The sequence below is a fragment of the Neltuma alba genome, unplaced genomic scaffold (genome assembly GCF_004799145.2).
Source record: "Neltuma alba isolate B1F8T4 unplaced genomic scaffold, ASM479914v2 tig00010229_pilon, whole genome shotgun sequence".
NCBI lineage: Eukaryota > Viridiplantae > Streptophyta > Magnoliopsida > Fabales > Fabaceae > Neltuma > Neltuma alba.
Window position 1 is genome coordinate 564049 of NW_021635161.1, and position 23141 is coordinate 587189.

The 23141-nt window shown below is 36.0% G+C and overlaps 3 protein-coding genes and 2 pseudogenes across 5 annotated transcripts; all 5 read left to right on the forward strand.

Moving 5' to 3' along the window:
- Positions 1–1358: 1358 nt before the first annotated feature.
- LOC114754961 (ABC transporter D family member 2, chloroplastic) lies at positions 1359–22856 on the forward strand. Of its 3 annotated transcripts, XM_028943817.1 has the most exons (10): positions 17493–17730; positions 17816–18050; positions 18208–18275; positions 18763–19089; positions 19204–19368; positions 19815–20043; positions 20475–20719; positions 20810–21131; positions 21857–22125; positions 22448–22856. In XM_028943817.1, exons 1-10 carry the CDS (start codon positions 17620–17622, stop codon positions 22622–22624), a joined length of 2148 nt encoding a protein of 715 aa, XP_028799650.1. In that variant the 5' UTR covers positions 17493–17619; the 3' UTR covers positions 22625–22856. The 3 variants fall into 3 exon arrangements, with proteins under 3 accessions (XP_028799652.1, XP_028799650.1, XP_028799651.1); XM_028943818.1 differs by lacking the exon at positions 18763–19089; XM_028943819.1 differs by lacking the exons at positions 17493–17730; positions 17816–18050; positions 18208–18275 and adding an exon at positions 1359–1370 and having other exon boundaries at positions 18558–19089.
- On the forward strand, positions 1585–4532 carry LOC114754964 (40S ribosomal protein SA). Its single transcript, XM_028943820.1, has 5 exons — positions 1585–1831; positions 2518–2780; positions 2920–3117; positions 3562–3778; positions 4171–4532. The coding sequence occupies exons 1-5, from the start codon at positions 1678–1680 to the stop codon at positions 4260–4262; spliced, it is 924 nt and encodes a 307-aa protein (XP_028799653.1). The 5' UTR covers positions 1585–1677; the 3' UTR covers positions 4263–4532.
- LOC114754963 (serine/threonine-protein kinase AGC1-7-like) lies at positions 5844–9026 on the forward strand (annotated as a pseudogene).
- On the forward strand, positions 15325–15561 carry LOC114754965 (uncharacterized). The gene has a single exon (XM_028943822.1). The coding sequence runs from the start codon at positions 15325–15327 to the stop codon at positions 15559–15561; it is 237 nt and encodes a 78-aa protein (XP_028799655.1).
- On the forward strand, positions 15750–15985 carry LOC114755050 (uncharacterized; annotated as a pseudogene).
- Positions 22857–23141: the final 285 nt, after the last annotated feature.

Sequence of the window (23141 nt, forward strand, 5' to 3'; positions counted from 1 at the left end):
AAAAACCAGACTGGATACTAAATTTATTGAGGTAGTGGTTCAAAAACCAGTTAGTTGGATCGGGATCAACTCGGAATCAAACTGAACATATTAAAATAATATAATTTAATTAAAAATAACAAAATACTACAACATTAGTAATCACTAATAACAAAAGACATGAAAATACAACAATAGTTTGATTGTAACAATAACAAAGTACAATAACATTAAGAATTTTGATTTTTATGATTCATCAATACCTAAAATTAATAATAATTGATATCAAAATTATCATTCAAATTTATTCAAATTTATAGTGATTAAGATATTAGGAGCTAAATGAAAAAAAAAAAATCAATAGTAACATAATCATTCAAACCGGTTTATCACAGATTTAAATCGGTTTTTGCCGATTCACCCCAGTTTGACCAATTAGATACTAGTTTAATGCCTAAACCAAACCAGACCATTAGCCAGTTCACCGGTTTTCTGGTTGAACTAGTCAATTTAGTCCTTTTTTTTGTTTTTTTTAGCTAAACATGACAAAAGTAATTTGACAGGTTAACTTATAAAAAGAAAAAAAAGAGTAACTCAGTAAATAATGTGGAGAATATTTGGCCCTAAAGTCTATAAAGAAAGTAAATGCTTAAATAATCATATTTGAAATATTAATAATTGTGTCAGAAAATTAAATTACAACTTTGAATACACAAATAATTCTTTTGAATCTTGATAATCAAATAAAAAAACAACTAATTAACTAGCTTACGAAACAATTTAAGGAAGGATGAAATAAGAAATAATATTTTTCAATTTTTTTGGTCAAAGCATTTGATTTCGTCTTGAAATACCAATTGTTGTAGTAAGAGATGGAATATCATAATAATTAATTAATTGTTAATTTATAAAGATTATTTATAAAAAAGGAGACAAGTGATATGAGGAGGCCCACTGTTCAGCAAACACAATCTCAAGAATTACATAAGATAATAAATCTAAACTTACCCCATCAAATAATGTTTTTTGGCCATGAATTCGTTAAAATCATAGGTTAAACGAGTTGATGTTCAACTTATTTTGATGACATCACGTGAAAAATAAATGCATATATTCATTTTACATATTCTATTTTTATATATTTATTTATTTTTCCATCCTATTTCTATATATATAATGTACCATAAAATTTATAAAAATTTGTATTATTCATAAGTTATAAATAACGTGACTAACATTGAATTTTTTTTAACAGTTGTTATTCATAATATATTTATATTGTGCATGTTAAAAGTTACATGGATCTCTAAAATAATAAGATTTTCAATTAATGTGCAAAAAGAGCGTTGAATTTAACCTAAAATGATGGGATAATATAGTATATATAACTTGTTAAACCATACAACACAAAAACCTCAAGAGAAAATCAATTGGGCCTTCCGCAAAGGGAAAAAAAAAAAACATCCATGGCCTTTTCACCGTACAAATAATAACATTTGGGCCTTAAGGGCCTAATTAAAGGGCTTTTATGCCATTTAGAAAAATTAGGGTTTTGCTATCGGCTCTCTGTCTGAAACGCATAAAAGCCCTGGAAACCTGAGTTGCGCGGCTTCTTCTTCAGTCTGCCCACTTCTTTCTGCGTCTCAATTGAAAAGCTTCAGGCTTTTGTGTTGAGACCATCCGAAACCTCTCGGGATCATGGCAGCCAGTACTACTACGACCGCGGCGCCCCCGCGCCAGCTATCGCAGAAGGAGGCTGACATCCAGATGATGTTAGCCGCGGAGGTCCACCTTGGGACCAAAAATTGTAACTTTCAAATGGAGCGATACGTCTTCAAGCGACGCAATGATGGTGAGCGTTGCATTCCAAGATCTCCTACGCTTATTCTTGTATGAATCATTTTTAGCCAAAAACAGAAAGAAATAACCCAGTTTTGGCATCCGAGTTTTTTGTGACAGTACCAATGCGCCCATTTTTTACTTCCTGAATGCATATTGTTCTTTGTATTATTGCCTGATGCATTTTTGGGTCAATGTAGAAGGGAAAATGCGGATGGATTGTATGAATTTAGAATTGCAAGTTATAAGTAACTTCAGTATAGTCAGTGAACCTTTTGTGCGGTTTGCGCTACAAATCTTGAGGAACTAATAAATAGCCTAAGATCTGTGCTTTTTCTGATCACCATACAGATATTTCCCGATCTTTAACCTTCCTTTAATCATGCATTTTTGCAGGAAGGCTTCATTAGTATTTTTTAGTAGCTTTGGATAACCCTTGTCGTAGAAAGTACGAAGTGGTTGAGTTGCGTATGGTCTTGATACTGTTTATTAACTCGCGGTGCGACAATTTTACTCGATATGTGATCTATGTGTTTCATGCGGCTCTATTCATTTTCTATTCAAATTGTAAATTTGATTGTTTTGATATATTTCGTGTGTGTGGTGTTTGCTTTTGACCGTTGCTGGAAAATTAGTTTTTTCTACTACCATGGTGGATTCCTTCAAAGTTTTGTTGATTTTAGTCCTCCTTGGTGCCAGGCATTTACATTATCAACCTTGGGAAGACTTGGGAAAAGCTTCAGCTTGCTGCTAGGGTTATTGTTGCCATAGAGAACCCTCAGGATATTATAGTTCAGTCTGCCAGGCCTTATGGTCAGAGAGCAGTTCTTAAGTTTGCTCAATACACAGGAGCTCATGCACTTGCTGGGAGGCACACTCCCGGAACGTTCACAAACCAGCTCCAGACATCCTACAGTGAGCCTCGCCTTCTCATTTTGACTGATCCAAGAACAGATCATCAGGTAATAACACTTCAGAGTGAGAGGAATGGGGTAAAAAGTTTCTGTTACAGTTTTCTTGTTCGATATCAGGTTTGACATAATTTCTAATTGATTTCTTTTAACATTTTTGTTGCCTTGCTGTCATTTTTATTATTTGCAGCCCATTAAGGAGGCTGCCCTTGGAAATATACCGACTATTGCATTCTGTGACACTGATTCTCCAATGAGATATGTTGACATTGGTATTCCTGCCAACAACAAGGGAAAGCACAGCATAGGTTGTCTCTTTTGGCTGTTGGCAAGAATGGTTCTGCAGATGAGGGGCACTATTCGTCCAGGGCTTAAGTGGGATGTGATGGTAATTATTTGATGACCCTATGGTTTAGTACTAGGCTATTTGTATTATAGGTCATGATTCTCTCCTCTCCCTTTCCTCCACACATTATATGCTTTTCGCATCAGATGTCAAGGTTCAATATTTTATAGAAGCATTATAGAAGTGTTGAAGTTAAACAAATAGATGAGTCTAAAGTGTTTGAATTTAATTTCAACTTTTTATTAACAGAAAAGGAGAGGAATAGGGGGAGTGAAATGGGGAGATGCTGAATTGATTGTTTTATTGCTAAAGTAGATGCGAGTTTTTATTATAATTATGCATTGTGAATGTCTTGCGCTATTCAGTAGGACAATTCATTGCTAATGAAATCCTTGTCGATAGGCCTCAAGATTTACAATTTTTTTGAATGGAATAGTCTTACCAGGAGGTTCATTCGACAAGTGGATTTACAATTTTCTTCTGTAGGTGGATTTATTCTTCTACAGAGAACCTGAGGAGACCAAGCAACAAGAGGAAAATGAAGTGCCTGTTACTCAGGACTATGCTCTTACAGACTTCAGTGCTGCTGGTGTTGCTACTGATGACCAGTGGCCTGCTGCTGCCGATCAGCCCTGGCCGACTGAGACAACTCCACAGCCTATTTCTGCAGCTCCTGCTGCCAATTGGGCTGCAGATGCTGCTGGTAATGTCATTGACTTGACTTTGGTTCTTTGACAATTCTAGTCTAAGTTTTGTAGGAAGCTCCTCTGATAATTCTAGATTCTAGACGAAGCTTAGCATGTCGATTCTTTTTCCTCAACTTTTTCTATCTGCGATTACTTTCTCATAATGGATTTCGTTGTCTCCTTTTCTTTAACTTGTCTGCAAAGTTGCTACTTGCATGAGGATCCAATTTTTGCAATATGTAGTTCCCTTCATTTCCTTTAGCAACTGGCTCCTCTCTGGTTCAGCAAAACGATTACACATCATGCTGTCATGAAATGAGGGTCACGTGTTCTTGTTCCATGGGCATTTTAAAATTTTTTGTTGAAGATTATGTATTTGCATCCTGATGAATGGAAATGCACCTTGCAGGAGAATGGGTATCCGCACCACCTCCCCAAGCTCCTGTCCAACAAATTCCTACCCCCGGAATTGAGAATGTGGCTGCCACCGGCTGGAATTAATTTTCAGGCGTTTTTTATGCTGGGAGTAATTTTGTTGGTTAGGACTCAGACATGTCTTCTTTCTCTTGCAGTCCTGATATTTTGTCGAGTATATTCTGTTCTTGAAGCGTTTAGCCGCAAGAATTTATCTTTTTATAGCCAGTTTTTTCAAATGTTTGATATGGGTTTATCACTGCGGTCTAAAAAGATTGCATCATCAATCGTGTTGAATTATTATAGTTGTGACTGTTGAAAGTGTTTAAGAGTAGAAATTGATTTTGCTGCTTAAACGAGCCCAACAGCCATTTAGAATTTTTTTCACTGCGTTCGGTTTTAACATTGCGTTGATGGAACTTACATGGATAATTATGCAAGTCGTTTTTTAAATTCTTAGTCATCCGGACAAGCAAGCTAGTATTTGTTGTTGGAGATGTAACTGCCAGTTAAATGATTCTCATGTTTCCACCATAAGAACCAAGTACAGTCCAGTGTATGTCAAATGTTGTAGCTCAGTTTTGTTTTAACGACCTAAATGGTAATTTTAAATATATTTGTCTTCTCATTTTGTAGCGAGTCATTTTTCTTTAATAAATATGAATGAAAGTAAAGTGAAATCCTCTTATTTTAAATCACATTTGGTATCGCATAAATTTCGATGTTTGTTTTTTGCCAAATTTTTTTTTAATGTTTAATGTGGCTGAAAGTAACTCTACGTTGCTGTCAAACATTATTCGAAGTGTTTTTCACCTATTCACTCTTTTTCTCCCATTTTCATTGTTTCTAGATCATGACTAATATTTTGTGTGAGAGAAAAATAATGATCAAAGAACACTGTTGGTTCCATTAACACTAAAACAATTTGATCTTAGTAACTTAAGCTGGAACTAAATCTCTTGCAGTGCCATTGAGCTTTTTTACGCACAGTGATGGCTACAGGTAGAGCAAAAGCTGAGGGCATGCAACCAGCTAGAAAAATGAAGAAAAATTTTGACGATTTCTGACCCTGCATCCTTCGAAATGTCTTTAAAAATGTGTTTGTTTTTTTATTGAAAAAACAAGTGAATATTGCTCACAAACACAAATGTTAATCCAACTGAATGCCACCTGCACAACAAAAAGGAGGGAGAAAAAACCCGAAGAAGTGGAAGGAAAGTGATCGGTTCTATCAATGGAAGGAAACCAAGGCTTATATACGTTTATTATAATTGACCCTCAAACGGCAAATTTATAATATACTGTACAAGTCATAGATCATAATTTCACCTCAAAATTAGGTAAAAAAACGTTATAGAACCATGCATGTTCAATACCAGCTCTAAAATACCTTTTCCGCGAAGAAAAATCTTCTGTCTGGAGGAGAAATTTCTAGCGAAATGTTAAATAACGAAGCAGGCATCAAGGCGCAGGTACGATATGGGAGTGAATGGGAAATCAGAAATGGCGGTACCATGCCAACGGCCAACGTTTGGGAGGAATAAAAATTTAGAAAAGAAAAAGAGACAACTGCAAGAAAGGAAGGAGAATGTGTTGTGAGGGCGTGGAGCGTTTCAGAGAGCATAAGACGCCTAAATATCCGCCGCCTAGGCAACGGCCTGTTCCATTTTCTCTCTCATCTCATGTTTCTTCCCTGATCTAAACTGTCTGCTAGTAAACAAATCCATTGAGTTCATATATATACCGTTTTGTTTCTGTTATTTTTGCATTTTAGGAAAAAAAAATGGTTTTTCCTAATTGTGGGTCTCTTGCTAACTTCCTCCTTTTGCCCCACAATTTCCTCTCAAGAATTCCCAGCGTTTTTGATGATTGGTGGTGCTGCTCCAATCAAGAACCAGCTCATTTTCAGAACCCACATGTCTTCTCGTTCCTAATTCACAGTTTTCCTCTTCATTTCTCTCTTCTCTTCTCTACTTTGCAAGTCCAAATAAAATTGTTCAATTCAAAGGCCGAACAGGGGAAAAAATATCAGCTCTTGGTGACTCAGAACCTGAGAAGTTATCAGGATTTTAGTCCTTTTCAGGTATATATCCTGCTTTCACTGAAATTTGTTTCTAGATGAATCTTCTTTACTGCATTTTCTCTCTTCCTTGTAATGGTCGTCTATATTAGATTATAAAGCTTCTATTTTATAATCTAACGTTGACTTTGGTTCCTCTTGATCTGATGTTTATATATGGGGGAATGCTTCATCGACCACAAGGCTTCATTTTCGTATAATCTGCATATATTTGATCATGACAAGAAATTTAGGCACATTCTTCCTTTTATGGTTATATGGATTTTATATTGGAAACATCATGCAAGATATGTTTGCATTTCAACCTGCAGTTGTTTGATATAATGTCTCAGACACTGATTTCCAATTATTTTCATGTTTATATGTGTTTAATGCATCTGTAGAACATCTGAATTAAAATATTTTTCTGTTCTGTTGTAGATATTCCTCTTGAGGGGTGTGGCTGCCTTGTCCATTGATGGCTTTAGAGCCTGTCAGGAGGCCTAAATCATTTGAGGTAATTGTTCCGGTTTGTTCATTTTTAATACATCCACTCTTTCTAAAGAGAATCTGGGGTGAAATCATTGTATACATGACAGAATTATTCATATATTTGAGGTGTCTGCTTTGTTCTGATAAAAAAATCAGTGTGATTATTGGTACAGATGAACCACAATTTGTCGGAAGAACCTCCCAAAACATATCATGGTAATGCCAATTCAGCAAATACTTGTCCAAATCATCCTCAAATGGTAAGTAAAGCCAGGAAAAATACCGAATCAACCGAATATTCAACAAGCAAAATAGCTAAATCTGAGAAACTAGAAGGCAAGTTTGTTTCTGATCCTTCAACCTCACCAGGAAATGCAAGGGCATTGCCAACAAATGCAAAGACAAATAGTCATGGCCAAGGGAGTTGCAATAGCTCTCGTAGCAATAGTTTAGATGGCACTAGTCCACCAATTAAGCCACATACTGGTGGCGATGTGCGATGGGATGCAATTCATATGATTTCTAGGGGCACCTCTCTTAATCTTGGCCATTTTCGGTTTCTTAAGCGCCTTGGGTATGGGGACATTGGAAGTGTATATCTTGTGGAACTTAAAAGGACTAGGACCTACTTTGCCATGAAGGTAATGGATAAAGAATCTCTAGCTAGCAGAAATAAGTTATTGAGAGCACAAACGGAAAGGGAGATTCTTGGACTTCTTGACCACCCATTCTTACCCACTTTATACGCCCACTTTGAAACTGAGAAGTTCTACTGCTTGGTCATGGAGTTCTGCAGTGGAGGTGATCTTCATTCTCTTCGACAAAAGCAACCTAACAAGCATTTTACTGAAGAAGCTGCAAGGTTAGTGACTGACATCCTGAAATCCTTCAAATTTATTGATTTTAATTGATTACTACCTCCCATCAAATCATAATATAAAGGGTACAATGATAAATGGATTCCATTGGATAAGAGTACTATATCACATTTTTACTGTGATATGAACCCTCAGTAATTTTGGATGATGAGATTATGAAAGCTAGTTGGCTGTATAGGCGTGACTGAATAGAAGTTAAAAATCTTTGTACGAGGAAATATAATTCAGAGCACCTTTTCCATTAGCAATGGTATATTTTGATCTTCTACTTTTTAACATATTTAACAACAAATTCCACTTATTCTACTCTTTGAACTCAACTTGTGCTATTGCTTATTTCTTTGGCTAGGTTTTATGTGTCGGAGATTCTGTTAGCTCTAGAGTACCTACACATGCTAGGCATTGTGTACAGAGACTTGAAGCCAGAGAATGTGCTAGTCAGAGATGAAGGCCATATCATGTTGTCAGACTTCGATTTATCACTTCGTTGCTCAGTCAATCCAACACTTGTCAAATCTTCATCTACTCATGCGAGTAACAATGGTTCTGGGGCCATTTTAGAGGAGGAGCATGCAGTGCAGGGTTGTATTCAGCAACCACTTTCTTCCCTCGTATTTTACCTTCAAAGAAGACACGCAAATCGAAATCTGACTTTGGTCCCACACTTGGAGGTCCCCTTCCTGAATTAATGGCAGAACCAACAAATGTGAGATCAATGTCATTTGTTGGGACACATGAATATCTTGCTCCTGAGATTATCAGAGGAGAGGGACATGGCAGTGCAGTGGACTGGTGGACATTTGGGATATTCTTATACGAGCTCTTACACGGGACAACTCCCTTCAAGGGTGCAGGAAATCGTGCTACACTTTTCAATGTCATAGGCCAGCCATTGAAGTTTCCAGAAACTCCCCATGTAAGTTCTGCAGCAAAAGATCTCATAAAAGGGTTATTGGTGAAAGAACCTAAAAAGAGAATTGCATATACAAGAGGGGCAACAGAGGTTAAACAACACCCTTTTTTTGAAGGGGTGAATTGGGCTCTAGTAAGAAGTGCCTTGCCTCCACATCTTCCAGACCCTGTAGATTTTAACCAGTATGCCTCCAAAGAAGCTCTGATCCCAAAGGACAAGAGGATGATAGATATCGTGAAAGATCAGAAGAAACATTTTGCTGATGACTCGTACATAGATTTTGAGTATTTTTAGCCGCAAAGAGTCCTATTTGGAGTAATTGGAAAGAAGCTACTGTGTAGAACCAACCTGCATGAAATCACAGCTTTGTGAAAATGAATGTTGTAAGCATGAATATGTATATTCATCCGTTGAGGTCTCTTTCACTTTTCAGCTTCCGATGCAACTTCTGATGGTTGCAGGTTGAGATAGGCTCTGAGATAAGCTTTTTGGAATATGGAGTTCTATAATCAATTGGTTGGCAACAGTGCTTCTTTTTTCCTTGTATATAAAGCTGGGTACCAAGGCTGGCTTTGCACTGTTAGCAATGTCATGAAGATGGAGGCACATAAATTAAAGTCTAAATTGTGTTGATGTTGTTACAGCTGCTAAATTGCGTTGATGTTGTTAGTAGTAAGGAAAGGAAGAGGGTGAGAAATTGAAATGCAAATTCTTGAATGTGTCTGAGGATATATGAAACCAAGGCTGGCTTTGCGCTAGTTAGCAATGTCATGAAGATTGTGACACAAAAATCAAAGCTAACTTTTCAAACATGCCCTCACTTGAGGTACAAGCTAACATCACTTCTAACTTAAAATATTGTTACTCTTAGTAACTCTTGTCCAGTGGATCTTAAGATACCGCTGCTAAATAATGTTGTCGTAGTTAGTAATTTTTTTTTGGGGGGGGGGGGGGGGGGGAGGAATCAGTTAGTGTTAAATATGTGAGTTGAGTCAATGAGTTTACCATATTTATGTTTATAACTTATAAAATCATTTTAGTTCAATCTTAAATTCACGAGTTGACATGTTTCTAACTTATAGAATCTTATCAACTTGCATTTAATTTTCAACATTTGATGATTTTTGTTAAATTTGTAATTATTATTTTTGGATTTAATTATATTCAGTGATTTTATATGAATTTTATAGAAATTTTATGTTAAATATGGTTAATTGTAAATGCCATGGATCTAATTTCAATAATGTAGATTTTAAATATATCTACCATTTGAATTTAGAATTCGATTTTACGTCATTACATGACACGAGTTTGCCAACTTGGGGATGCAATCTTTGAATTTCATTAATAAATGAACATTAAACCATTAATAAATACAACGAAAAATTGGTAAAAAAATTCCCGCTTGAAAATTAAATTGGTTAAAAAGACTTGAATTTAAGTGAGTGTAATTATGATTCGTAAGTGTAATATATTTTCCATTATGTGTAACATATCATCAATGATATTCAAATAGAGGTTATTTACACAGCAAAAAATATGTTGTACTCATAGATCATATTTACACATGTTTAAATTCAAGTCTTTTTAATCAATTATATTTTTAAAGTTTAAACAGGAGTATTTTTTACCAATTTTTTCGAAATATAAAGACATGAGTATTTATTAGAAGGTGCTAAAAAGCTCTATAAATACACCAACTGAAAATTTTATTAATCAACAGAAAATTGAAGCATTTTCAAAGGGTTTCTTCTTCTCTCTCTTCTCAAAATTATCATTATTTATTTGCTTCTAAGAGGTACGCGTCTTTTTTTTTTTTTTTTCCCATTTATACCTCATTTAATAGCTAGATTCAACAGAGGCTGAGATAATCATCACAAAAAAATAAGAGCCTTTATTGAATTAAGAGATATCTTTCATGACTGGCAAAAATAAAAAATAAAAAATAAAAAAACAGTGATAGATACTTTTTAAAATATAATACAATCAAATAATATAATAGTCATGTAGTAGATTGGTTTGTTTGACTTAGGCTCTGTTTGGATAGCACCCCAAACCATGGTTTGGGGACCCAAACCATGGTTTGGGGAAATGCTACCCAAACAGCCTCTCCAAAAACCAAAACCATGGTTTTGGGTCAAAACCATGGTTTGACTCCAAAACCATGGTTTTGGAAAAAGCAAAATTTTTTGCTTTTGGAGAAAAAAGGGAGAGTGTGTGGGCCTATATGATATGTATCTTGTTATTTTTTTTATAAACATATTTTTTTATAAATATATTTAATCTTATATTTTATAAATATATATAGACATTAATTATTTATTATTATATTATCTTATGTATTATTAATTATGTTGGTAAAAACATATTATTAACAATTTTATTTCTTCAAATTAAAATATATCATAAAATCTATTTTTTCTGTAATTATCATATAACTTATGTCTTTTTTTTAGTAATTTGTATATATAAAAAGTGTTTCTGATAACAACTATCTAAACACTCTCACTTCTCAGAATCACTTTTTTACAAAATCTATTCTTCACAAAATCTATTTTTTCCAAAAATCTATTCTCCAGAATCACTTTTCCAAACCACGGTTTGGTTTCATCCAAACACACTCTTAGAGTGTGTTTGGGTGACACCCCAAACCATGGTTTGGGGACCCAAACCATGGTTTGGGGTGTCAATCACCCAAACACCCACTCTAAAAACCAAAACCATGGTTTTGGAAAAAAGCAAAATTTTTTTGCTTTTGGAGAAAAAAGGGAGAGTGTGAGAGCCTATATGATATGTATCTTGTTATTTTTTTTATAAACATATTTTTTGATAAACATATTTAATCTTATATTTTATAAATATATATACACATTAATTATTTATTATTATATTATCTTATGTATTATTAATTATGTTGGTAAAAAATATATTATTAACAATTTTATTCCTTCAAATTAAAATATATCATAAAATCTATTTTTTCTGTAATTATCATATAACTTATGTCTTTTTTTTAGTAATTTGTATATATAAAAAGTGCTTCTGATAACAATTATCCAAACACTCTCACTTCTTAGAATCACTTTTTTACAAAATCTATTCTTCACAGAATCTATTCTCCCCAGAATCTATTCTCCAAAATCACTTTTGCAAATCATGATTTGGTTTCATCCAAACACACCCTTAGATTGTTAACAACTGTTTTTTCAATTCTTAATACATATTTTAAAAAAAAGAACAATTTGATAATTAAACAAATAAAATCTCTTGCAATAAGATTTTTTGAAACTTCAAAATAATTTGATGATTTTAAAGATTTTTTATATTTAATTTTTTTAAGTGTGGCTGGTTGTAATTTTTTTTTACTATATGTTTGGATTCAGATATTCAAAGACCATCTAAAAAAGCTTTTCGCTCCATTTGACCCAAAGAGATCTTTATTGAAAAATGTTGACAGTTTGAAAGTAGGCACGAGATCGTCGTAGTTGACCTCAAAACAATGAATATCAGATGACCAAACTGAAACGTTTTCAGTGATCAGATTGATCGGACGGGAATTGACTCGCCGATCGCGAGAGAGAGAGAGAGACCATGATATTACAACACTCCACGTTCTCTGGGGTTTCTGTTCAGTCTCAGATTTGCCCTCCTCTCAGCCAGCGCCGAAAAAACTTAATTCTTCACCATAAACTCCCTCTGCCACGTCTCAGAGACGCCAGATCCTCCTCCTTCAAAATTACATGTTTCGGACCAGGATTGTTCGATGCCTTCGCTCAATTAGCCTCTAATAAGGTATTTGTTTGGTAATCTCATGGTGTGATGCTTCAATCCTCTCCACAGTTTCTGGTTTTCTCTTATGCCACGTTTGGTATGATGGAATTGGGAGGTATGGAAATGGAAATGGAATTGATTTCCATCAAGATGTTTGTTTGGTATGATGGAATTGGAAAATTTTCCAATTCCATTTCCACCAAAAGTGCTGGAATTGGCCTCCGCCCTCACCCCCAAGATTTGTAATTCCATCTCCCTACTTTCATTTTTACCCTCCATAACCAGATGCAAGCGAAAGTCCGGAAGCCTTCAAGCTTATCGCCGGCGACTACCCACCTTTGCTCCAACGACCTTCAAGCTCATCACTGGCTACCGACCCTCGTTCCGATAGCCTGAAGACGATAGCGACGACTACCTCTTAGACCCAAACTCTGTTCGCTTAATCTTCAAACTAAGCTCTGATTTTATAGTTTCAAATCTGACAAAATGGGCGAAACCATTGAAAAATTAACCTTTGAAAACATGGGTCTTCAGTTCTAAAGAAATCGTTTGTTCTGAAGCTCGATCAATTTTTGCATCTGTGAAGAAAAATGATTTTTACTTCTTTGGTTGAAGTTCCATCAATTTTTACATATCAGAAGAACCATGATTTTTGCTGCTACATGTGCGTTTCTTTTTCCTGGTGATAATCGATGCTTGTGGATTGATTATTTACGCCACATTGTTGATGATGTTGGGCAAAGACTTCCCGATGTTAGATTCAGGTGGCGGAGGAGGTGCTTTTTTTTTTTTTTTTGAGTTCTTGAGGGTGTTTTAGTAGTTACACATTTTAATATATATTTTAGTTAAAATTTAAATTAGATTTCCATACTTATACCAAACATGTTTTCAAGCCTCATATCCATCTCCATATCCATCTCCATCTCCATTTCCATCAAAATCAATTCCTGATACTAAACGGGCCCTTATTCTTTTATCAATTCCATTGGTTGGCTTTCAAGATTGTTCGTTGAAAGTTTTAATTTGGTCTTCTGGTATTCACTGAGTTAATGTCTTTCCTCAACTCAGAAATCACACACGTCTGTCAAGAATTTGTGGTCGACTTATGCATGAGAAATTGATAATGTAATTATTAGATGAGAAGTGATCGAGTGACATGATACTAAAAATGTACTTCTCTGGGAGAAAAATGGACTGGTGAGGAAATCTGATGACTAGAGAATGATCTCGCTTGATCACCTGGTTGAATCATTTCAAACATCCATACCCCCCAGAAAAGAAACAATCATGTGAGGACATACTTAAAATGAAAAGGCTCGAGGTAACGTTGAAGAATAACATCAACCAATTGAAAGTGGAGGACCAAATTGAAACTTCATGATTTTAGATGAACCAAAGCGTATTTAAGATTCCGCTCCTCAGCTAATTTATGTTACTGACATTATCCTTCCTCTGTTAATAAGGTTCTGATTGCAGCCTGTGCTTCTGCGTTAGTGGGGCTTTGTTAAGCCTTAACTTCCGTATTTCTTTATGAAGAAAGTTGGACATCAGATCCGTGACTGATATGGAGGATTTCCCTTCAACACATTCTTCTGTATGACAAGTGTTTGTAATTTCATATATTGACTACATTATAACCTCGACAAAATATTTTGAGATTGGGCTATTCTTCAGGGCTTGATCATGTTCTAGCCATATCTTGTATAACTGCGTGAGGTTCCATGGCATGTTTAATAACATGATTAAACGCAAGTCTTTGTGACTCAAACCGGCCAGAATCCTTAACAAAACCTCGTTTCTTAAGGATAGAAATGGACAATGTTAAATGAGACATCTCAGTTTTTCCCCCTTAATAAGTTTGTCAGAGCAATGCAAACTGCTATAAAGTAGTATATGTCTGAAAAAGTGTTGATCTTGCCATGATCATTTGCAGGGTGTAAGAAAAAGAAGTGGGGACTCATGCCAAGTTACTGAACAAAATTACGGATCCAGATGCAATTAAATTCCGTAATACGTTCCAAAAATTAGATCATCAGAAGGTCGTTTGGGACCTCTCAAACAGGAGCCTCCACATATTTGAACTCACAAGGACAAGAAGCCTCTTCAAGAGGCACAATAACACAAAATTGATGGGGAGCTATCATCAGATACAGTAGAAATCTCCAAGTTGGTTGATGAGGATTGTTTAATCCCATTTAAAGAATCCGTTGGGCCACACATCGAATGAAGTGCTTGGTGGCGCTGTACTTGGTTTCTTAGTTGGGCTGGCCCGTCCATCATTTCTTGCGATAATGTCCGTTATTCCTCTTGCTGCATAATTTCTCTTTTGTATCAATTGTTGTCGACTGAAGAAACAGAGGGGGGGGGGGGGGAGGAGAGAGAGAGAGAGTACGTTATTGGATGATATATGGTTATATATACTGTGGCATGAGTTCAGAAAAAATTGTGAGGCCCATGTTGCCAGATCATTGCCAAAGCTGGCAATGGCAATACACAGGACACGCACGATGTCATCTAAAGATTGCATCTCATCCATTCTATTTTTTAAATAATCTGAGCGTTTAAATTTATGAGTTCAATTCTTACTTAAACTTTACAAATTAAATAAACAGTTCTTTTTTATCAGCATAAATAAATAAAGAGTTCTTTCATTGATTAAAACCATCAAAGAAAAATGATCACCAATGTAATATTTAATATCAGTACTAACAATGTTACACATTCTAATAGATCGTAATTAATTATAATAATTTCAAACAAAATAAATAATTGAAAAAAATAATATTTTATTTGGGTAGATAAATGGATGGAGTTAATTGTTGTGGTTGGATTTATGTTTTGGAAGAAAGAGCAGAAAGAGCGCAAGAATGCACGTGGAAAAGTGGGGGACACGTGTAATCCAATAGCATGAGGGGGTTGCCACGTGGGTTGATATGGGTCAGGTTGCAGAACCCGCTTCCGCACCGCCCGACCGTTATATAATGGCGGGAATGAACTTGAACAGTCTTGCATAAACAGTACGAGAGATAGAGAAGGATGTCAGGGGCACAAGGAGCACAGCCGAAGGAGGCGAGAACGGCGACGGTGTATGAGTCGGTGGTAGGAGGAGAGAACAGGACGAGGACGGACCTCCGTTCCAGCGAGGACCAAGGAAGCATCCAGGTCGAAAAGTTGCAGGAGAAGGTTCCAGATCCCGCCGGTAAAGGCGGACCTGTCTTCGGAGCCGGAAAAAGACGAAAACAAGCGGACCTTGGTGTTACCGGCACTGGCTAGCTCCCTACTTACTTTCTTATCACTATTACTGAAGGATCCAACTAGTTATGCATAAGTATTTGTTCTTTTGTCTCCTATTTCCTTAATTGTCTGAGCGTATATATTTTCTAGTAAGGATCGTAAGGGTGCTTGATCTTAAGTCTTCAGCAAGCATTTCGTTCTCTTGCGTCTTCTTTTCTTGCTCCTAATCCATCTTCCGGTTGGTCCGTTCCAGCGAGGACCAAGGAAGCATCCAGGTCGAAAAGTTGCAGGAGAAGGTTCCAGATCCCGCCGTAAAGGCGGACCTGTCTTCGGAGCCGGAAAAGACGAAAACAAGCCGGACCTTGGTGTTACCGGCACTGGCTAGCTCCCTACTTACTTCTTTATCACTACTTACTGAAGGATCCAACTAGTTATGCATAAGTATTTTGTTCTTTTGTCTCCTATTTCCTTAATTGTCTGAGCTGTATATATTTTCTATTCTAAGGATCGTAAGGGTGCTTGATCTTAAGTCTTCAGCAAGCATTTCGTTCTCTTGCGTCTTCTTTTTCTTGCTCCTAATCCATCTTCCGGTTGGGTAATTGATCGCTTTAAGACTTCGAAATCAATAAATTGGTAGCCATGCAGCAGCAACACAACGAAACTAAATATACATAAATGGGCATGAAATAATAAAATATGAATTGTGCAGCACCAGAAACTAAATATGGGCATGAAATTAAATATTTGCAACACCCTATATGTTGATAATATGCGAGAATATAAAATGAACTGCAATACAATACAGATATAACCCCCAAAAAAAATAGTCCAGGGAGTTTTCAATGGGGCAGTTTCAGAACTTCACAATAGATATCATGAAGCATAGCAACGTTTCGTCAAGAAATTGATGGAATTAAATATTGCCCTACATGGATATATGGAGTATTCTCAACATACTCCTCCGGTACTTATTATAAGACCCCATTTGACTTTTTATTTGGTCCTAATTATAAGACCCCAATCCATTTCGTCTCTTATATTTATGTATTTTTTCCAAGATAATCCTTCTAATAATGATAGTTTTAGCCAATATACTTAATTAGCAATGATATTTTAGGAATGACAACACTTATTTATTATAAATAACCAACTTAACTTACTTCCTAATCTCCTCAATAAGTCAATTGGGTCTTATAATTAGGACCGGAGGAGTAGTTTGTATCTACAATAAGATATGAATTTGTTGAATATATAAACCTTTTAATATAAGAATATATATATATATATATATATATGCGCGGTCAATCTATTGTACTTTTGTTTAGATTTGTTCATAATTTAGATCATTCTAATGCCTCTTGTGGCACGCGTTCTTCCTAGCACTACATTGCATGCTAAACTCTTGCCTACAACTAGCTGCGATTAAAACAAAAAATCTAGAGCGTTAAGTGAATAAATTCTTTTCACATCCTTGCCATGACCATCATTTTGTTTTGTTGATTCTTTTTCTCCAAAAAATAATAACACTGATAAAAAAATTTTAAAAAAAAATTAAAAATTTCAATGTAACTTGAGGCCAAATGGAGGAATGAATAATTTGGATTGATTCTTACACTACAGTAAGATAAAGAAACAATGCATGTTTCCCGTGAGCAAGGCTGAAAAATCATACTAACTTGTTTTATTTTTATTTTAATTTTAAATATAAGATTCCAATTCAGTCTTTTATATTTATTTATTTTTTCTTTAAAATAGTTCTTATAATAATAATAATTTTAATTAAATACTTGATTGGTAAGAATATTTTAAAAAATAATACTTATTTATTATAAATAACTAACCTAACTAATTTTTTGATGTGCCTGGCCACCATCGGGTGCTTTTAGTTTGCTCAAAACCTTGCCAAAATCCCAAAAGAGGGTGACGATCTCTTGAGAGTGGAGAGTCATGGAGCATGTGGTGGGTGGGACTCACACCGGTCGGTCTTGCTGGACCCTTGGGCCTCGCTTCTCTCTCTTACAGAGCCATTTCAATACGGGGGAGGAACTGTTCCAGTGATCGCCATTTTCATCCCATTCAGGAATTGAAGTGCCCATCATGGCCACTTACAAAAGCAGGGCTCGCAGGAGGAGGAATCAGAGCGACCACACCAGCATTTTCTCTTCCTCTGCAACAACAAACTCTCCATTGCCGCCGGACCTCCATAAGGTTTCATTGTGTTCTTGCTCTCTTACGTATTTTAACGTAATGTTTGATAGATAGGGTTGAATTTGGGGCCTGTGTTGAATTGCAGGAGAAGCATCAGCAAGAGGAGGAAGTAACTATTTCTGGGGCTGCACAAGGCAAGGGTCCTGATCTACAGACAGTTTTTGGAAGGTTCTGGAAAGTGGCGACTCCTTATTGGTCGTCAGATGACAAATTTCAAGCAAGATTACGGCTTGCTGCTGTTTTCGCTCTGACTCTCGCTACCACTGGTATCAGCGTGGGCTTCAATTTCCTTGGGCGAGACTTCTATAATGCACTTGCCAGTACGTTTATGTACATATGTTGGCATAACTGCTTCGTATTGTCTTGCAATTGTTATCTATTTGGCCATTTATACTCCGCTTGTATGCAAGATTTTGCTTCAACTTTTTGATGAATTAGCGTCAAACGACTGAGTTGGTTTAAATTTCATAATGCAAGGCAAGGACCAAGAGCAATTCACGAAGCAGCTGCTTTACTACTTGGGTGGCTTTGCTGGAGGAATCCCGGTGAGCTCATTTCTGGACTTCCTTGTGTATAGAAAAGCTGCACTTTGCTGTAGCCCTTCCAATGTTGATCACTTTTGTCCTTTTATGCAACCTGGAATGGGAAAGACGCAAGAGATGATGAAATAGAATTAACACGCTTTCAAATCACCTATAAGGCCTGTCATGTTTCTGGGCCTGCGTCTGCCCTTTGAGGGCCTGTCATTGCTTGATAGCAATTTTCAGAAGCCGTCTTAGTTGACTGCTTAGTTGTTTCATAAGCAGCTATCAATAAGTTATATGTAGATTTATCGTTTATTAAACATGTGACAAATGTCTTGAAATAGAGTATAACACCTAGGTAACACATTACCCTTCTTTTATCCTATCAAATTGTTTCGTATCGTGGTATTCTGCTGTTTGAATCCTTTTGGCTTTTATCTTCTGGTCCGTAGTACTTTACTCCAATATCGTGCATATGTTCCTAACTTGCTTCGTCACTGACTTGCAGTTTTTTGTAATGAGAGATTATGCAATAGAAACTCTTTCTTTGAGATGGAGGTCTTGGATGACGAGCTATTACATGGAACGCTATTTTAAGAATCAGACTTCCTATAAGATTCAGTCACACTCTTCCCTTGATAATCCAGACCAGCGACTTGTTGATGATCTGAAATCTTTCACTGAAACAGCTCTCTCATTCTCTCTGACTCTCTTTAATGCTGCCATAGACTTAATCTCATTTAGTAACATTTTGTATCACGTCTATCCTCCTCTCTTTGTTGTTCTTCTCATATACTCCATCGGTGGGACAGCTGTCAGTGTTTTACTGGGAAAGGTAATGGTTCTATTGTTTTGAATGGCAATTCAGAATGCAAGGGAAAAGTCAGACAATATATGAGGAGCTTTAACATAGTACCATTTTTATTAATTGAAATCTTCCTAATAACAGGGGTTGGTGACTTTAAATTTACTGCAAGAGAAAAAAGAAGCAGATTTTCGTTATGGGCTTGTAAGGATTCGAGAAAATGCTGAATCAATTGCTTTTTACGGTGGTGAAGACAGTGAAATGCAAATTCTTCTGAACAGCTTCAGAAGTGCCTTTGAAAATAGAACTGTAAGACATTTTGATGAGTAATCTCATTAAAATAAAACTGTATTTTAATTGTGCCTCACAACAGTATATGATATACTGTGAAAGATGAATTAGACCAACCTATGAAGTACAACCGAGGATTTGTGCCCATATCTGACTTAGACCCTTATATTGGATTTTGTCACATTGCTGTGTTTGTGTCCATGCTTCCTAGAGACCAGGTGGTTTGAGTGGATTATCTGAGAACCCCTGCGGTTAGAACGCTTGAATTTGAATCAGTCGACCTCGGCCATTGACTATGAGAGTTGGTCGATTCAGTGAGATACCATAAGCAGCCTCTTTTCTGCATCCCTTCTTTTCCCTTTTACTATAGTAATCCTTTCTGTGAGTTAGGTCATGCAGTTTCATACTTTATTTTACAATGAAGCGATGATTAATTATATAACTTTGTATTTCTTATTTCGCAGCAATTGCTGATCTCTTCTAGAAATCTGCAGTTCTTCACCAAAGGCTACCGCTATCTTATTCAAATTCTTCCTGCTGCTGTTGTAGCGCCCATGTATTTTGCTGGAAAAATCGAGATTGGTGTGATCAATCAGTCTATCTCTGCTTTTAATCACATCCTTGAGGACTTTTCCCTTATCGTGTACAAGTTTCAAGCTTTAAGTGCATTTTCTGCTGTTATTAATCGGCTTGGTATGTTGTTCTTTTTTTCTTCTCTATCTTTCCCATCACTAGATGTATGAGGATCTTATGAATGATATGAACATTAATTAGTGATTGCGCTTTACTCTGCAGATAAGAGAGAGTCATTTATATCTTGCATTTTTTAAATCATTGTATTGTTGTTTTGTACTGCATTTTCTGTTGTAGGAAAGTAATTATATCCTTAGTCCTCATGATATCCATATATTCTGTAGTCTTAATATATGTTTTTTTATGGCTTTTTCTTTTACTTGTTGATTCATTGTGAATTTCTTTAGTTGTTCTCTTCTACTGTTTGCACTGAGTCATCATGCTTCATGTTACATACAGGACCTGGGAAATGAGATGCTTCACCAGTTAAGTCTGTTAATTTAGACATAATGAAACACACTAAAAAGACTATCCCTGGATTGCACATGCAGGTGAGTTTGATGATGTCTTGGACAGAAGCGGCAGCTCTAAATTACACTCCAATACCATAGAAGAGATATTTGTTACTTACAAATGTTCAAATATATCATCTATATTGGAATCCAATGGATTGATGAACCTCCAAGAAAAAATTGACACATTGTTGGAGATAAAAAATTTGACCTTGAAGACACCAACTGGAGCCACACTTATTAGGGAGTTGTCATTAACAATCAAGGGAAAGGATCATATACTGGTCAGCAATCTATTTAGGTATTCTTCTTTGGTTGGAGTGGTAACCTTTTGAGGCTGCAAAATTGCATTTCTAATATAACCGGCTTTACAGATAATTGGACCAAGTGGAAGTGGCAAGACTTCTTTATTAAGAGCTATGGCTGGCCTATGGAAGACTGGAACCGGAAAAATCTCATATTGTGAGAAAAATGGAGAAGATTCTCAGCAACCCATTTGTTCAGATGTGAATGCTCCTACCTTAAATACTGCTCATGGTGCGTGTGAAATGGACGGAAAATCTGTAGAGAACAACTCCAAAGTTTTCTTCCTTCCTCAAAGGCCATATATGATTTTGGGCACCCTCCGTCAACAACTACTCTATCCAACATGGGCTGACTATGCAACCTCTGGATCTGATGGTGCCGAATCAAAAAGTATGTCGTATCTAGTTTCATTTTCGTTTCCTAATTTTTAATTATGTTTTTTACTCCATCCCCTTTTTTTGGTGTTCTCTCTGCATTGCACTTGGCCTATTGAATTCTTGATACAAATTATACTATCTCTCTAGTATTATACCATTTCCAAAATTATTTTTATTATTTCAAAGTATCACATGGCGGGTGCTGAAATCATAGTATGGGGAGTATTGTCATGATAATAATAGTCAAAAGGCTTTTTGTGTGGGAGGCTTTACAGTAATCGATATAAAGGGAAATTTGACCAAGAAGAGAAGTTTAATTATTTTAAAAATAGCTTTATGTAGGGAGCATGAGGTTGTGCAGGAGATATTTTCAAAGTTAACAGTATATAGATAAGTCGTCTTTGATTAAGAGACCAAAAGACACAGATGCATCTTCTTTATCTTTGATCAAGTAGATATTAACTGCATAGACAAGTTAATTTAACAGTGAACCAAGGCTGATGAGCACATCTCCTTCTTGATATTCATTGGGCTCCATTCCATTAATTGGATCTGAAGAAAATGCTGTTCAATGTTGTGATTAAATGGAAAATCCTTTGGGTAACTCCGTTCACTGTTTTTTTTTTGGCTGATAAATTAATAACATATAATTAGAAAAATGGAAAATATAAATGAAAAATACTGATAAAAATTGGCAGGAATACTAACTAATTGAGCTTATTTTGACTTGTCCTCCAGGCATGCTTCCTTTTTTCATGAAATCACCAAACTATCAAAACAAAAATGAAGAACTTAGGTATCCAACGTCAGATGAGTTGACAACGGTATTAGAGGATGTTCACCTTGGCTATCTGTTGGCTCGTTTCAGCTTGGATTCCACACATAATTGGTCAAGCGTTCTCTCTCTTGGGGAGCAGCAGCGGCTTGCTTTTGCCCGCATTTTGCTTTTAAAGCCTCGGTTGGTTTTATTGGATGAATCCACAAGTGCACTTGATGAACTCAATGAGGTATTTCTAAACTTCAATATCAATTTTTATCCAACATATATGTAATTTATCAACTAAAGTTTATGCTATCCAATTTGATGGACGAATTACAATTCTCCATACGGGCATGTCATATTCACATAAACTGAACCTTTGAGAAGAACTTTTGAAGAAAAGATCCTCCCCACCCCAAAATTTTTTGGTGACCATTGAGGTTAAGGACCGTTAACCACAAATGGATCTGTCACTCTTTCTTTCTTTCTTTATCTTCTTGGCCACCACGTGCAGCTAAAAGATACTCCTCCACTAAAGAAGTTCTTTCTGTTGTGCTTTGGCTTGACAGTTTCATTTGTACCAGAAGATTGGAGCAGCAGGTATAACATACATCAGTATTGGCCACAGACAAACATTATGCGGCTACCACAACAGGATCTTACGCATATCCACAACGAATATCAACAGTAAAGAGCCAAATTGGTGCATTGAACCCATTAGATGTCTTCCAAGTGATTCCTCATAGCTATGCTTGTAGCTGGCTTGAAAATTAATTGCCTTGTTTGGATGCTGACTTTTCGGGCAGACATCTGTGCTTCAAATTCATCGAATTATAATTTGCTTGCATATTGAATTTTTATGCTGATTTTTTGATGCCTCCTTGCCTTCAGGTAGCTGTTATTACATTAAGATTCATATCCAGGTCGATTAAGAGTTGTGGGAATCCTAATGCAGTAATGACATGTTCATAGTTGAAAGACTTTTTTAACAGTTTTTACAACAAAAACAAATACCATCCCACTTACATAAATCAGTGTTATTATGGTCTGCCAACTATCAACTTAAGACTAAGTTTTAATTTCATAAAATTTTGAAGGATGTTTCTATTGTTTCTCATTCTTGGTTCACAGAATCTGGAGTGGATTCTCTATAGTCTGATTGAATGTTCCGAGCCAATCATCTCGACTGGTGGAGAAATTATAAGGCTTGAGGTTCGGATTTTTGAAACATTCTAAATTAAATTTTAACATTCTACGTCAAAA